Here is a 12631-nt window from a genome sequence, read left to right as displayed (position 1 = left end):
GGGCATCTACTTGTGTACAGTCGTGGCGAGAAGTTTTTAATATATAATTCCTGCTTTCCAGTTGGTGTTCCCATCTGAACCCCAGGCTGATCGTGATGGATAGAAACCCTAAGTTCAAATACCTTGTACCATATGTTTGTCCATTGCACTTTTACATGAACTACAAGGGTATTAGTTGATGCAATGATGTCTGTGTCCTGCATGTGATGTATGTACTTGAGGTCCTCCATGATCCTGAGATCACCTTTTTAAAGATAATAAATTAATTGATTCTAAAATTAAGTCGAGAATCGTTTTTTCGCCCAAACTGATGTGTTCATCATGTGTAAAAATGTCAGCAGCAACAGAACGAGCTCATGAGCTGTGCCTCCACTCCTCATGGTGACTTATCACCGATATATTTGTATATTATTACAATGGGACATGTACACAGAGGGATGAAACGACAAAGATAGAGGACAAATGAGAAAGATTGAGGACATTTCTAACCGAGCTGGACACATTGTAGAGGAGAGTGACAAAAGATGCATGAACCATAGGGTTTGATGTTGAAGAGCTCGAGAGATTGTGTTTCCTTCCAAGTGGTTTTTAATATCCACCCCATCTTTCTCTACCCCTCCCCGTCCCTCTTTGGCAACCTCACTTCATCCACCACTCAGGTCTGTCTCCCCAAACCTTTCCCTCCCCATCAAACCTCTCATTCCTTCTAATACCTCTCCACTCCTCGGTGGCCCTTTTGCATTGCTTTTCCCTCCATGCTTTGCTGACAGATTTGAAGACCATGGTGGAACCTGACCCCATTTCGGAATTGGCCGTTGCATTGGCCAAGTCACGTGCTGAGGTGGCAAGACTTCGGGTGTCTCTGGCGGTCCAAGAGGACCAGCTTGACGACCTCAGGTTAGCACTTGCAGTCAGAGAAGACGAAGTGGTCCAGTTGGGGTCAACCTTGGCAGCCCGGGAAGCTCAACTGGACGAACTACGTTCTCGTCTTGACAAATGGCGTTCTGTGAAGAGCGCCGGTTGCCTCTCTCTGTCTGCCGTAGAAAGGGAAGGGCAGCGGCAGACAGGCCAGGAAGGAGAGCGGATAGTTGAGAGGCGCCAAAGAGCAGCAGGCATCTCTGGAGAGCCGGAGGGAGAGCGAGGTGGGGAACGTGGGGAGATATACGCAAAAGGGGCGAGGTGAGGAAGGTGTGTGTGTGTGTGTGTGTGTGTGTGTGTGTGTGTGTGTGTGTGTGTGTGTGTGTGTGTGTGTGTGTGTGTGTGTGTGTGTGTGTGTGTGTGTGTGTGTGTGTGTGTGTGTTGTACGTATGCATACATATGAAGATATTTTCTGATGTCTCTCTACTGTCCTTTATACCTCTCCATAATATATATATACTCGAAGCACCCACTCTCTATGGGAGCGGCCAGGGGGGTCATCTTATTTATGATCCTTATTCAAACATGTATTTCAAAATACCTCGCTGTACAAGAAAATGTGGAGACAGGAATACTGTACTGTAAAGGGTATGACTTGTAATACCCTCTCTCACCCGGAGGCGGCGCTACACGATACACATTTACATAGAAAATTTGCTCCCCTGCCCCCCCCCCCACCCCAAGACCACAAGCAAAGATTTTTTTTGAAACACCCTTTTGCACTAATCGGGGTCATGCTGATCCCATGTAGCAAGTCTGTATGTAATCAGCCGAGAACTGTAAGAGGAGTAGTGCGACAAACACACACACACACACACACTGGTCCGTGAATTCTAGTAAGATGATATCACATTATATTTTCAGAAGACAATTGCAAACCACTCAGTGTATCCCTTCCAAGACAGCTTGCACCACTATTTACCAACTGGGTGCATTGTATATATTTATCATATCATTGTTATTATCAAGGGCATTGAAAATGTTCTAAAGACAAGATGCTCACAATATTCCATCGACACATTAAAAGAATATAAAAGTACAGCACAGTCAGTATGACGTGTTACCTCCACCAGCGAAGGTGGACGGAGGTTCTGTTTTCACCCCTGTCTGTCTGTCTGTCTGTCTGTCTGTCTGTCTGTCTGTCTGTCTGTCTGTCTGTGAGCATATCTCAAAAAGTTATGAACGGATTTGGACGAAATTTGGTGGATGAGTTGGTTTGGTGACGAGGAAGAATTGATTAGATTTTGGAGGTCTGGATCCAGATCTAGCCTATCAATGGGATACAAAACGTAAACTGTTCATCCTGGCGGAGGTATGCGTTCCTACCGAGTGTCGTTCTTGTTTTCAGAGTATTTATGCAAACTCTACATATATATTGAAAAGTTCAAGAATGACGTTCACACGTCTTTGTAGAATGTGATCATCTCGTTCATTCAAACTTTTGAACAGCCCTCGTGTCATCATTTTTTTGCCAAAAACATTTTTCCATCTGCGACCTTCAGCTGAAGCCTTAAGTTACCACATTGAGTTAACTAAATTGTTACCTTAAGTTACCTAAATAAGGCTTCACACACCTTTCGTTGTGTTTCCTTTCCCAGTGTTTCCTTGCTCTCCTCTATTCCTCTCATCTTTCCCATCCCCGCATACAGTTCTCTCTCCGCACTCTCTTTGTCTCTCATTTATTATTAAAATGTATCCATTAGCCATCTTTTGGATCGATAAACAGAGAGGGAGAGAGAAGCAATGGAAGTATAGTGAGTAGAATGTGGAAAATAATATCGCTTGTACATTGTGGCGGAAGCAATCCAAGCGGTTCACCTAAAAAAAAACAAAAAACGAAGCACTTCCATTTTACTGCTGCACTCGTTTGAGGGTCATGCCGACATATTGTGCTTTATGGAATTACTTTGATGATCTTGATGTACGAGCAATGTGGAGGAACATATTGAGACGTTCAAAAGACGTTAAGCTATAAGAAGAGCAATTGGAACAAACAGGTATGGGAAAGGTTTGATACCTCTGGGAATGGGGCAGGAAATGTCAGATGGAATATATTGTTGGGAAGTGACGAAAGTATCCATTATTGGGTTTGAATAGAGTTCCGTTGCTTGAGATATGAGAACGTGCCACATCGGCTATGGCCACACGGATCCCGACCAACGTGAAGTGTCTGCCACACACCATCGCGTCTGTGGTCCACACGAACAGATCTGGAGAGTTGGCTGGGAAAATTACACTTTAATCGAAAGACAAACCACCGGATTTGTGTAGACCTCAAACAGTACATCCTGCCACTCACTGCAGCACCCTGTAGGGTTCGTCGCACTGCAACGTATTAGGCACGACAACATGATGACATCCTCGGCCTGTACAGGCCTGCTCTCCCTGTACACTGGTAGCACCCTCTCCCCCAGACAAGAAATGGTGTTTAAAAAAATTAAATGTGTAAAAGGAAATAGGGAAACATTCCAACATTTTGATGATAGTGATTGGTACATATGATATCCCTACACCTCCCCTCTTTACCTCTGATGTCGAGATGACACTGTGGCTCCCACAATGTGATGCAGACATCTGAGGTTTCATGGATGGTAATTGCAGTCTTAAAATCCCTCATTGTTGATGTTGAGTGCTACTTTATCCTGGAAAACTGCTCACTTGCACTTGCACATCATTTTAACAGGAGTCTGCCTCCCTTTGTCCATTATAGGATTATCTGATATTAATGTAGTGTTGGGTGATAGCATGCAGTTTGGGCGTATCTTCCATTCATTGAGCTGGAGATTGAAAGAGACAATTTGATGGAATAAAGGAGCTTAAGCTCGGGCTGATAGGATGGCCTACAGCTGCAGGTATGCACACTCACTTCTAAGCTGTCTCTGCTGGGTTTAAGTCCCGACCCAGATAGAAACTGTTATCCCGGTGTTTCACACCCAGGGTGAGGCATCAATGTGCGCCGTCCATCGGATGGATGCCAAACTGGGAGCCCCAGCTTTCGGCATTCGTTGGTGGACGTTAAAGACCCCGCAGTGTCCTTCACGAAGATTAGGTGAACTATCGCCGGCACCGTGAATAAATTCCAAATCCCTGCCCTAACCAAGCTTCCCACAGCCAACCCCACAAGAATGTGAGAATCATTGTGGCGTTGAAGAAGAAGAAAAAAATCTAAATCTAAATCTTTTTGCCCCTCTCTATTTCATAAAAATCTAAATCTGTATAACCCAAGCCAGGTGCCCACTGTCACCTCATCTCCCTATTTATACCTCTGAGCTTTACCACACCTGCTGAGAACTCTCCCAACCCATACTTTTCACCTGTATCTTCCCTCTTACTGTTGTGATGCATCTATATTTGCTTAGCCTCATGTTTCCCCTCAACTCCACTTTGTGCCTGTTGACCCTTTCACCCCTGCTACGTTGCTCCTCCATATCCAGTCTGCCATCACAAAGCTCCCATGTGAGAGCAAAAATTGGAGGCTATTTATTTAATTACATATGGGGAGGGAGTTGTTGACTTGCCCATCCAAGGGATGAAGGGACGAGGTGTGTGAGGGAAGGATTTGTGTGCACAGCATATGAGGAGTAAGTACAAAACCAAATTGTTGATGTACAGTCGAGGAACATTTTATTTTGAATGTCTTTCCTGACCCAACCCCCTCCCCCTCCCCCTCTGTTTTAAAATATTTATATCAATTAAATGTAGTTTCTGCCATTTGAGAAAGTGTTTCTTTTTGAAAGTCTTTTACAGCTGGCCTGACTACACCGTTCACCCACAATTGTAACCTGAAAAACAAACGATACGTCCGCCATTTTGTGAAGGCAACAGTATGCATCGGCCTCAGGCTCAGGCCTCTGGTGTCAGCCCACGTCCCAGCACAATTGGTATTGACCGGGCTGTATAACCATGATGTATTATATATGCACAGGAACAGTTATCATGTTTTTGTTTCATGTAAGTAACGTGGGATTTTTTTTATTATTTTCGGGAACAATCAAGGCAGCGGTCTGTTGCTTATACACTGCAAAATAAAAGGATGAGCAATTTGTTGAATAAATGAAGGTGTTTGTGTGTAATTTTGGTTTTAGCCTGAGTTTTCAAGGCTGAATAGTGTGAAAATACAGAGTGGTCATCCATCATATGCATTAGGCATGTTTTTGCTTCATCTATCTATAATTCCAGGTGTGTGTGTGTGTGTGTGTGTGTTTCCGCTGTTTCTCGACAACCGCTTGTCCGATCTAATTGAAACTTGCCAGGTATATTGCTGGGGACCTGAGTATGTGCCTTTTCAAGGTTTGATATTAATCGGACAAGTGCTGCCCAAATTATGGCCATTTATTTACCAACCAATGACAGGACACGTTGATGCGTCGGCGTGGCCGATGCGCCATTTAGTTACCAATCACAGGACACGTGGCTGCGTAGGCGTGGCCGATGCGCCATTTAGTTACCAATCACAGGACATGTGGCTGCGTCGGCCGGTGCGCGACCGGCCGACGATGATGTCACATGCCATACCAGTTACGATGGGGGTCCGTGCTTCAGTTACCATGGTGTAGAAGTGGCAATGGTCAATGGCAGCGAATGTCATGGCAAGCAAAGACGGGGAGCCAAACTTGATTTTAATTTTGATTTTAATTAACTGTGTGTGTGTGTGTGTGTGTGTGTGTGTGTGTGTGTGTGTGTGTGTGTGTGTGTGTGTGTGTGTGTGTGTGTGTGTGTGTGTGTGTGTAAGTATCACAGCAGTTGTTACTTCAATGCAAGCGATAATTCGTGGAATGCATGTGAACATTCCGTACGGGCACGCACTACTTCCGGATAGTGATGACAATATTTTAATAATTTCTCGATTTCTTATTAACATTTATAGATGAACACAATCCCCCAATCCAGTCGTCGTTTACGAGAGCGAAGGAATGATCTGTGTGGTTGTTTCTAGCTCACGGTTTGCAAGTTTCTTTTTTTTTTGGGGGGGGGGGGGGTGTACGTACGACCATGCAAGAGCGAAGGTACGGCCTGTGTGGTTGTTGTTTCTGGCTCGTGGTTTGAAAGTTTTTTTTTTGTTTTTTTTACACGTACAGCCATGCACGTACGGGCACGTACTAGTGTATGTAATCTGAGTAATTACCTCGGCTACCAAAGGTGGATGAGGGTCAAGTTTTCACCCCTGTCTATCTGTCTGTCTGTCTGTTAATTGCCGGAATCCTTTGGATTTCGGCAATTATGTTGGTCGGTTGTGTGTGTCATTCTGTCTGTCTGTCTGTCTGTTGGGTCGCCAAAATAGGTGACCCTTATTGTCAGTAATTCTGTCTGTTTCTTTGGATGTTTGTTCGTTTGTCATCAGCATAATTGGTAGTTAACGTGGGCAGATTTTGACCAAACTCGGGTGGTAGGTACATCTTATGACCTAGTGCTTTGGAAATTGTGATGGTTGCTAGGGACGCTTTGGTCCCCTAGCAACAACTGAAAAACCTTCAAAATCTGTACCGTTCACACGAAATCAATTCCGAAAGCCATTATCCCACATAGGGTTATGAAATTTGGCACGAATGATCTACAGGTGATGCTCTATCAAATATATTCCGGTTTTTGTGATATATGGAATACTTTACCCGCAGCGCCCCCTAGAATTAGGGTATGCGCGAAAATTGAAGAGCCCCGAGCAACCAGGTGAGTGCATTGATACGAATGAAACTTTGCAGGTTCATGGTACTCAATGAGTACTACAACTTTGCCTCAGGACATATTGACCGATTTAGCTTAGGTCAGGGGTCAAAGGTCAATTGGTGCAAAAATCGATAATATGCGAGAGCTGGAGGTGCCTTCGCACCAAATGCTACTCCTCCTCGTGTTATGGTCGGATGGTCATGAAAATTCACACAAATCGTCTGGAATACATTGTGCACAAAAGATCGAGCCGGATTTTCGATTTAGATCTTTGTTCACCCACAGCACCCCCTCAAACTTTGGGGATTTCCGATTTAAAACCACATTTTCGGTACTTTTCATTCAAATGGATACTGCGTCGTTATTAGTAGATGGAACTCGATGAGATTTGATATCCATAATCTTAAGGTGATTCCCTATCCGCTATATGACATTCATTTTGCTCTATATCTTATAGTTTCCATGTTCGGCAACCCATTGCCGCCTACCGGCTTGTCTGTTTGTTTGTGTGTTTGTTTACCCTGTAGCAGCCACACCGTTTCAGCGATTAAGACCAAACTGGGTACAGACGTCGGCCATGGTCCAACTTAGACACTTGTCGTTTTTGGTGAATCTAGGTCAAAGGTCAAGGTCAAGGTCACCGAAAAACCCGAAATTCTTATTTTCGCAATAACGTCCGCTAAAATGGTCGTATCGATTTCAAACCAAATCTAAAATGTGCATCTTCTAATTCTGCATCCAACCATATGTCTCATTGGGGGTGTCACACCAACACCCTTCTTGGCGGTCAGGGGTAAAATGTCAGGGGGGTCGGATCAAAACTTTCAAATTGCGATAAAAACGCCATTTCAAGTCCGATTGACTTCCAAGTTATGATCATGACCAAACTAAGTGCGATAACTCATTAAACAGTTGCACTATCAACTTATAAGAACCAAATTGATTTCCAGGTTTTTTGTTTTTTCAGAGATCATGGAGATATTACAAAGTTATTCCGGCAATTCCTTGCTCAACGAGAAATTCCATTTGTTTGTTTGTGAGCAGGATTTATTAACAAGTTATGGACGGATTCAGACGAAACTTGGTGGGCAGGTTGGGTATGTAACAAGGAAGAAGTGTTTCGATTTTGGTGAAGATCCGAATTTGAATCGGGATTGGGAGAATTTTTAAAGTGATTCTTCACCATTGAGTGATCGGGCGAAAACTACATACGAGGTATAGCACGATAGCTCAAAAAGTTATGGACAGATTCAGAAGAAACTTGGTGGATGAGTTGGTTAGTTGACGATAACAAGCCGATTAAATTTAGTTTCGGTCCGAATCCAGATCCAGCCTATCAGTGGGATGCAAGATTTAAACCAATCAGCCTGGTGGAAGTACTGCATGCGCTCTACCAAGTGCCCTTCTCATTGTACATTTGACCATAATATAATGTAACCGCTTTAAATTACACTCACGAGGACTTTTGACTTTCTGTATATTCGCAGATTGAACAACGTGCCTTTTATAAAGAAAGAAAGTTTCCACCTCACAAAAGCCATGTTTTCCGAAATGGATTTGTCATGTTTTGTTGTTGTTGTTGTTGTGGTGGTGGTGGTGTCTTGTCTCGGTGTTGCTGTTATATCCAGTGCAATATGTCATGTTAATTTGTTCATTGTTTTTGCCATTAGTTTCGTTTTGTATTGTTCAAGGCCGAACACGTCCGATCCTCAAATAGAAAGTGTGAAAATTCTTTGTCTCCATGTTCCTCGTTTTGTTTCCTTCTTCCTGGCTATCTAGGTTCTACCTCATCCACATCACCTTATTTCCATTGCTCACTTCAAAAAAATCAAGAACAAAACTTTCCTTTTCACTCCCTAATGATTCTCATTTCTACTTGAATTTCCTTCTGCTTCTGGTTCTACATTTTCCGCCCACCCCCCTCTGTTCTCAATGTCTCCAAACAGAATCCACATTAAATATAAATGCTTATTCCTCTTCCAAAATCATTTAAAATCAATTTAAGAATGCATATCAATGCTTGTACCTCCTTCAGAAATGCTGCATGTCTTTTCCTTCTCGACCATATTACAGTATACAGTATGTCTCTTCTTTTTGGTGGCATAATTCGTGAAATAGAGCTGACTCATCTTCTTCCTATTCTTCTCCTTCTTCTTCATAAGGATTTTTTAGAAGTGTTTGTCTGCTTGGCCTTTGGCCAACCAATCATCCCCCCCCCTCCCATGGCCGTACAGTGCTGCGTTTCTCCGTGCCTTCAACAAGGGATCCTCATCCCATGATCTTTATCTCCATTTGTCAAAGTTGGCAATCTGGAATCAAAATAAGCATCCACCCCCACCAAATCAACTGAAAGCTTCATGTCCCCCCTTACTGCACCTCTCCTCACACCACCCTCTCAATGCTTCCCCCTCACCCACCCTCTCGAACATTTCCCCACATCTAAAACATTCAATGCTTCCCCCACCCTCCTCACACACACAAACCTCCCCGCACCCCACAATCTCAAACCTTCCTCTGCACCCCATCATCTCCCTCCCCCCCACACACTCAAAACTTCACCAAATCCTCACCCATTCAAACCTTCACTGGCAACCTACATATTAAAACCTTTCCCCACCCCTCACACTCTAAAACATTCTCACCCCCACACCCCACACACTCAAACCTTTCCTGACACCCCTCACACTCAAACATTCTCCTTCATCTCACCACTCCAAAGCAAAGCCTCACCCTCCCCCTGCCCCCCCTATCCTGCACCCTCCCAATGCCTCATCCCTCTATCTATAACTGTATGGACTTCAAAAATCTGAGGTCTCTGCAACAACCTGACAGAGCTCTCAATCCAGGTCACTGCTGATAAACCAGATATCATCTGTTTAACGGAATCCTTCCTCCCACAGGACATCCCTGACTCTTTAGTGTCTCTCCCTGGTTATTCCCTTCACCAATTTGATCGGCCTGAATGACACCCCGGTAGCAGAGTTGCATTTTACACCAATAATTCAATTTCTCACTGTCCATGTACTGATCTTACACCTCCCATTCCCCAGGAGTTCCTCTGGCTGCGACTTTCCCTCCGCTTCCACCTCTTGTTCGGCTGTGTGTTGTACTGTCCTCTTGACACTGATGACTCCATCGACATCTCTCTTAGACAGCATGGACAAACTTTAACCACTCATCCCAACTCTCTCTTCCTCATATGTTGTGATTTCAATTGTCACCACGCAAATTGGCTGGGTGTTGGTACCACTCTCACCAGCCATGACACTTCATCAAAAGACTTCGGTGACTCCATGGGACTAACTTAATCTGTCAACTTTCCAACCCGGATTTCTCCCAATGACAAATCCTCCCTTCTGAACTTGGTGATGACAAACTTTTCTACAAACGTCTCCTGCTCTTCCTCTGTTCCATTTGCTTCATCTGATCACGTACTTGTGAAAGTCAACATCTCTCAGTAGCTATTCACAAAAAGCTGACTCGACGCCGGATAATCTGGCATTTCACTCGAGCAGATTAGTAGGGAATGCAAGCAGCCGTCTCTCTTCGGACTGGTCTCCCATATCAATTGTCCCTTGTATTAACTCAGCTTGGGAATTCGTCCACTGAATATATATATATATATATATATATATATATATATATATATATATATATATATATATATATATATATATATATATATATATATATATATATATATCTCTCTCTCTCTCTCTCTCTCTCTCTCTCTCTCTCTCTCTCTCTCTCTCTCTCTCTCTCTCTCTCTCTCTCTCTCTCTCTCTCTCTCTCTCTCTCTCTCTCTCTCTCTCTCTCTCTCTCTCTCTCTCTCTCTCTCTCTCTCTCTCTCTCTCTCTCTCTCTCTCTCTCTATCTCTCTATCTCTCTATCTCTCTATCTCTCTATCTCTCTATCTCTCTATCTCTCTATCTCGTCTTCATTATTCTACCATACTACCCAACGATAGTGTACTGAATCCTGCGGTGAGGCAGTCACTCTGAAACAACTTGTCTTCTCTTCCTGGAGGGCAAACCCGACCGAAGGCAATCTCAGCTCATTTCACAAAGCTCGCAACAAGTGTGTGTCCACTCTCAAGAGAGCCAGAAAACAACTGTCCAACCTCAAGATTGGACTTTCAAACTTGTCTCACCTCTCTTAAACCTCATGGCACCTTGTTAACTCTGTCTCTGATGTATACTCCCCTTCCATCCCTTCCCTCTCTTCAAATGGTGTCACAGCCTCCAAATATTGTGTCCCCAACCATTCACTTTCGATACCATTCCTTCCCTGTTGTACCCAACTGCTCCTGGACTCTGTATTTTTGCACCTGAGAATGTGGAGGTTTTTTTTTTCAACCCTCAACTCTAACTCTGCTGCTGGACAGGATGGCATCAGCTCACGTGTCCTTAAAAACTGCTCTGCTGCTTTTGCACTTCCTCTCTCTGCCCTTTTCTCCCTATAATTTGCTCTCGGTCATCTTCCATCCGCTTGGAAATCAGCCAACATCACTGCATTACCTCAAAAAAACAGTTGCAAAACCGATCCCCTTAATGACAGATGTATCAGCTTACTTCCAATCATCAAGAAGGTCATGGAATCTCATATCATCAATTCAGACCAGGACACTCTACCTTAGACATGCTGCCTCTGCTCGCCCAACAATGAATAGAGGTGTTCAATGTTAGACATGAGATCAGGGCCGTCTCTCTGCACATATTTCATGCTTTAAATACAGTCTGGCATCCTGCCTTGTTCTCCAAACTGTCTGCTTATGGCATCCAAGGCTAACTCCACACATGGCTTGTTGACTTCTTCTACTCTTGTAGCCAACACGTGTCTCTCAAGGAAATCCTTTCATCTTCCCTACATGTTAAGACTGAAGTCTCAAGGCAGTGTTCTGGGCCCAGTCCTTTTCCTGATATTCATAAATGATCTCTCTGACTCTCTAGATAATCCCCTGAATCTCTTTGCTGATGATTCCATCCTCTGCCATGACAGTCCTCATTAGTTAGATAGATGGGCAACAGCCTCTTCCCTCTCTTCAGACCTTGATAGAACCACAAGAAGGTCAAACACTTGTAATATGTCAACACTGACAAATCCCACATGCTCACCCTGTCTCTCCAAAAGGACTGTCTAGAAAACCCTCCCATCTACTTCCTCAACAAACCACTTGAAGAAGTTGTCATTCAAACTTTTGGGCCTCACCATCAGCCATGATCTTTCTTGGGAAGACCATATTTCCAAGATGCCTTCCAAAGCCAGTCTCCAACTGAGCATTCTGTGTCATACAAAATCCTTCCTTGGCACACCTGAAGTCCTATCCACCTACGAGACCTTTATTCGCAGCTTGATGGAATAATGCTATCTCCTCTGGGCTGGCTAACCCGTCTCACACTTTGCTCAGCTTGATGCCATGGAAACTAAGGTCTTAAAGATCATTTGAATCTCCCAAGTTGAAGCTGAGTCTATGGGCATATCACTTTCCCATCGTAGACAGGTCAGTGGTCTCTCCATCTTCTACCATCTCCTTTCTAGTATTGCACCCTCTGCTCTTTCCGTGCTTTGTCCCCTCCAGGTTTCTGCAGGGCACACCTGGTCCGCCATCAACCCTTCCGGTGAAACCCCAAAACCCAAGCATCACTGCTCAGCTACACTCCTTTGTTCCTCTTTTGACCTCCACCCCCTAAGGTAGATGGAGGTTATGTTTTCACCCCTGTCTCTCTGTTTGTTTGTCTGTCAGCAGGATATCTCAAAAGGTTGTGGACAGACTGGGTGTGTGAAAAGGACGAATTGGTTAGATCTGGATACTCAAATGTTTTCGTGATTCTTCACCATTGAGTGATAGGGCCAAAAACGATACACAGGAAACCCTCCAACATCACGGGGGTTAGGTTCCTGGAAAATGCCACGATAGTTGAAACCGTGATCGTGGAAACCGAGAGCCAATGGGAAGAGGGGGGTTTGGTTTCTGGACTTTGAGAAGGCATTGGGGAAGATCGATGGTAGCCATAAATAAACACATTACTATTGGACTAAACATGTATATA

The 12631-nt window shown here is 44.1% G+C and overlaps 1 protein-coding gene across 1 annotated transcript in view; it reads left to right on the top strand.

Annotated features, from left to right (window-relative positions):
- Nucleotides 1-665: 665 nt before the first annotated feature.
- Nucleotides 666-12631, top strand: part of LOC147019819 (cGMP-dependent protein kinase 1-like) — a 156310-nt gene continuing 144344 nt past the window's right edge. The window contains exon 1 of the mRNA XM_085893767.1: nt 666-1179. Within this exon, the coding sequence (XP_085749893.1) occupies nt 782-1179 (398 nt within the window). The 5' untranslated portion in view covers nt 666-781. The remainder of the gene's footprint in view (nt 1180-12631) is intronic.

Source organism: Eptatretus burgeri, chromosome 9, assembly GCF_056783735.1.
Source record: "Eptatretus burgeri isolate ZD-2024b chromosome 9, Ebu_testis_v1, whole genome shotgun sequence".
NCBI classification, from domain to species: Eukaryota; Metazoa; Chordata; class Myxini; order Myxiniformes; family Myxinidae; genus Eptatretus; species Eptatretus burgeri.
The sequence above is the reverse complement of the archived record's forward strand: the minus strand, read 5'-3'. Positions and strand labels throughout refer to the sequence as shown.